Below are 4219 nucleotides of genomic sequence, written 5' to 3' on the forward strand. Positions count from 1 at the left end.
GTCCACGTTAGTGGTCAACGTTATTTTTAAAATGTACCTTAATCCGCTGAGATTGCAGATAATATTTCTGAATCTCTTTGATTCTTTAAATGTGCTGGCCCCCTGATAATTAATCAATATTAATTAATATATTAATATATGACTAATTACCAGATCTTATAATAAATATATATATATATATATATATACGACGGGCTTCTTTCAGTTTCCGTTTACCAAATCCACTCACAAGGCTTTGGTCAGAAAAAGACACTTGCCCAAAGTGCCACGCAGTGGGACTGAACCCAAAACCATGTGGTTGGTAAGCAAGCTACTTACCACACAGCCACTCCTGCGCCTATGTGTTGAATAAAATCATAATTAACTGATCCTCCTGTTATTCAAAGCCAGGAACTTTTCAGGACTCCCTCGTAAAAACATCTTTAATTGTCTACCAATAGTTTTCAGTATATCAAGCAACCAATTTTTTTTATAATTGTTGGTGTTATGATTTCTAACAACAATACAAGGTGATGATTTTGTATGTATGTAAGTGTGCATGATGTACATATGAATGTGCATATTTGTTGGCACTCCATCGCTTATGACGTCGAGGGTTCCAGTTTGATCCGATCAACGGAACAGCCTGCTCATGAAATTAATGTGCAAGTGGCTGAGCACTCCACAGACACGTGTACCCTTAATGTAGTTCTCAGGGATATTCAGCGTGACACAGTGTGACAAGGCTAACCCTTTGAATTACAGAAACAGAAAGTAAGAACGAGAGAAAGTTGTGGTGAAAGAGTACAGCAAGGTTCGCCACCATCCCCTGCCAGAGCCTCGTGGAGCTTTAGGTGTTTTCGCTCAATCAACACTCACAACGCCCGGTCTGGAAATCGAAACCGCGATCCTATGACCGCGAGTCCGCTGCCCTAACCACTGGGTCATTGCGCCTCCACAGATGTGCATATACTGGAGTGGAAACAGTCAGTTAAGTCAACCTCTATAAGTAACATGTATGTATAATGTAACTTTATAAACTCTGGGATGATGAAAGCCGAAGCCAACACTATGCACCATGAAATCAAAATGTAAAAAGATAAAGACAATATATCAGTTTTACAGTAATGATCAAAGGAGTGACAAGATAAATAGTTTTTGAAAATAGGGTTTTCTGTCCCAAATAAGCCCTTTTGCATTCAATATACTGCAACTGTCTGTTGTAATTCTCTTTTCCTACAATGTTATAATGCCCAAGACATTGATTTTGGCACAGGGCCAGTAATTTCAGGAGAGGGAGTAAGTTGATTGCATTGACACCACCCCCATACTCAACTAGTACTTATTTTATTGACCCCCAAAAGGATGAAAGGTAAAGTTGACCCCGGCAGAATTTGATCTTGGAACATAAAGATGGACAAAATGTCATTAAGCATCTCACCCAGTGTGCTAACAGTTCTGCTAGTTCACTGCCTTGATGAAGCAAAAGACATTAAACGATGAATAAAGGAAAATTGTAATATTTAAACCTTTTCCCAAAACTATCAGCAATGAACTAAATCTGGTTTCAGTTACAGACTCAACTCACCAAAACCCATTTCATTGTACTCACTAGACATATAGCTAGTATGATGATTTATACTTCTTTCATTGGTTTCAGTCATGGAACTGTAGCCATGGTAGGTACTGCCCTCGAGGGTTTTAGTTGATTATATCAACTTTGTTCAGTACGTATCTTATCATTCTTGTAAGTTACAAAATACAAAGTAAACATTGGCATAAGAAGTGATAATTCAGTCTGACATTAATGCCAAAAGCTCTTTCTAGCTCAGTGTATCGATTCTCACTGATATAAACACACGCATGCACTCATACATAACAGGCTTTTGCACTATTTCTGTCAACCAAATTCTGCTCAGAAGATATTGATTAGTCACATGCTATGACAAGATGTTTGGCCAAAATGCTGTGCTTTGAGATCAAACCTGGACTCACATGATTGTAAAGTAAACTGCTTAACCACAAAACCATGGCAATATTTTGCATAGAGACTGATTAGTGATTTTTGATTTAAGTATGAGGCCACTAATTTTAGAGAATGGTATGATAGATTTAGTCAACCCCAGTACTCGACTGGTTCTTATTTACCTGTAAAAACACCCAGTTACCTAACACTGTAGCATCTTTAATCATTGTCTGTGCAATTGGACCTTGTCCTTGCCCAAGAGATATTGCCTGTAATCTGAAAAGGAAAGAAAAATTTTTAAAAAAGCAGGATTCAGTCATACAATATATAATTTACAATTGGAATCTTGGGATACTTCGTATAATATTTGGTTCTATTTGCACATGAGTAATGGTTGGGTATATCAGCTGATGCTAATAAGTAAATTCTTGTTCCTTTTGGTAAGAGGTAGCATATATTCAATTTCTTGAAATACATACATTGCTGATACTAATAAATAAATAAATAAATAAAGTGATTTCAAATTTTGGCACAAGGCCAGCAATTTCAGGCAGTGGAGTAAATCAATTGCATCGACCCCAGTACTCAACTGGTACTTATTTTATGGACCCCGAAAGGATGAAAGGCAACATCTACTTCAGCTGAATTTGAACTCAGAACATAATGACAGCAAAATGCCACTAAATATTTTGCCTGACCTGCTAACAATTCTGCCAGCTCGCTGCCTTGAATAAATAAATATATCATTAAGAATGAAATCAAACTACATCTGGAGGTGTTTGTTTTCACTGCACACAAAGGAATGTTACACCATTATGTCATCACAGATATATTAAACTGATCAACTGAAATAGAATGCTACCAAGAACTCCATTGTTGCTTCTGATAATTGTTCTAACATATTATTACATAATATTAATAAAAAATGGAATAAAGATTCAACAAACCGATTCAAGTATTCTTTGTCTTTAGCAAATTTGAGAAATGCCCCCATAGGATCTGAACCAGAGCTTAGAATAAATATCAGTGGAATGTTCTTTCTCATGTCATTATATAACTGTGGTAAACTGAGAGCTGGACTTTCAATATAGACTGGACCAAGATTTTCACAAACAAAATTAGTAATTGCTAATATAGTCTGGAAAAAAAAAATAACATTTAAATTTTATCAAATAAAGAAAACTTTAAGTAAATATTTTTATTCTAAAAGTTAAACAATGTTTTGTTTTTTTTTCCTTTTTCTATAAGAAAGTCCCAAGTAAGGTGAGATACCATTTAGTGAAAAAGACTATGAAGAAGGAGAAATTAAGATGAAAGGAATGAATTTATGCCAGGCTTGAAAGAGCTCATATCATAAGAAGGAAGAAAACATTGAGATGAAAAACAATTCCAAAGTCTGACAGTTTGAGGAAAAAAGCTACAATTGTAAAAAGACTTCATTATTCATGGAAGCACCACATTTGGCTGAAGACACTGTGAGTTTCAGGTAAGGAGAGATGGCACCAAGTGACCTGGAACTAAGAAAGTTCATCAGAGTACTTCCTGTGACAATAACAACTATCATTATCATCGTTTAACATTTGCTTTCCATACTGGCATGGGGTGGATGGTTTGGCAGGAGTTGCAGAGCCAGAAGACTGTGTCGTGCTCTACTGTCTGCTTTGGTATGGTTTCTGTGCTCTTCCTAACACCAACCACTTTACACGGTGTACTGGGTGCTTTTCACACCACTGGTGAGGTCACCAAGTAACTTGCAAGGCAAGACCCTTTGATTGAGAGGTGAGTAGTATTGAGGGAGTTGGCTTTGTGTCTGGTGCTGAGCAGTTACAGCATGACCAAAGGAGAGAAATAGGTATCTTGCCTTAGAGGTTAAATAAACAATTTTGCTTAATCATCATCATCATCATCGTCATCATTATCATCGTTTAACGTCCGCTTTCCATGCTAGCATGGGTTGGACGATTTGACTGAGGACTGGTGCAACCGGATGGCTACACCAGGCTCCAATCTAATTTGGCAGAGTTTCTACAGCTGGATGCCCTTCCTAACGCCAACCACTCAGAGAGTGTAGTGGGTGCTTTTATGTGTCACCTGCACGAAAACGGCCACGCTCGAAATGGTGTCTTTTATGTGCCACCCGCACAAGAGCCAGTCCAGGGGCACTGGCAACGATCTCGCTCGAAAACCCTACAAGAAAACCCAATATTAAATCAAGAGATTTAATATTGGTTTCGAATTTTGGAACAAAGCCAGAAAGTTTGGGGGAAGAGATAA

At 37.5% G+C, this 4219-nt stretch overlaps 1 protein-coding gene across 1 annotated transcript in view; it reads right to left on the minus strand.

Annotated features, from left to right (window-relative positions):
• Positions 1 to 4219, minus strand: part of LOC106867680 (dynein axonemal heavy chain 6-like) — a 319316-nt gene that overhangs the window by 48947 nt on the left and 266150 nt on the right. Inside the window, exons 62-63 of the mRNA XM_052973027.1 lie at positions 2893 to 3083; positions 2128 to 2221 (exon numbers count right to left, since the gene is read on the minus strand). Coding sequence (XP_052828987.1) covers positions 2128 to 2221; positions 2893 to 3083 — 285 coding nt within the window. The remainder of the gene's footprint in view (positions 1 to 2127; positions 2222 to 2892; positions 3084 to 4219) is intronic.

Source organism: Octopus bimaculoides, chromosome 14, assembly GCF_001194135.2.
Source record: "Octopus bimaculoides isolate UCB-OBI-ISO-001 chromosome 14, ASM119413v2, whole genome shotgun sequence".
NCBI lineage: Eukaryota > Metazoa > Mollusca > Cephalopoda > Octopoda > Octopodidae > Octopus > Octopus bimaculoides.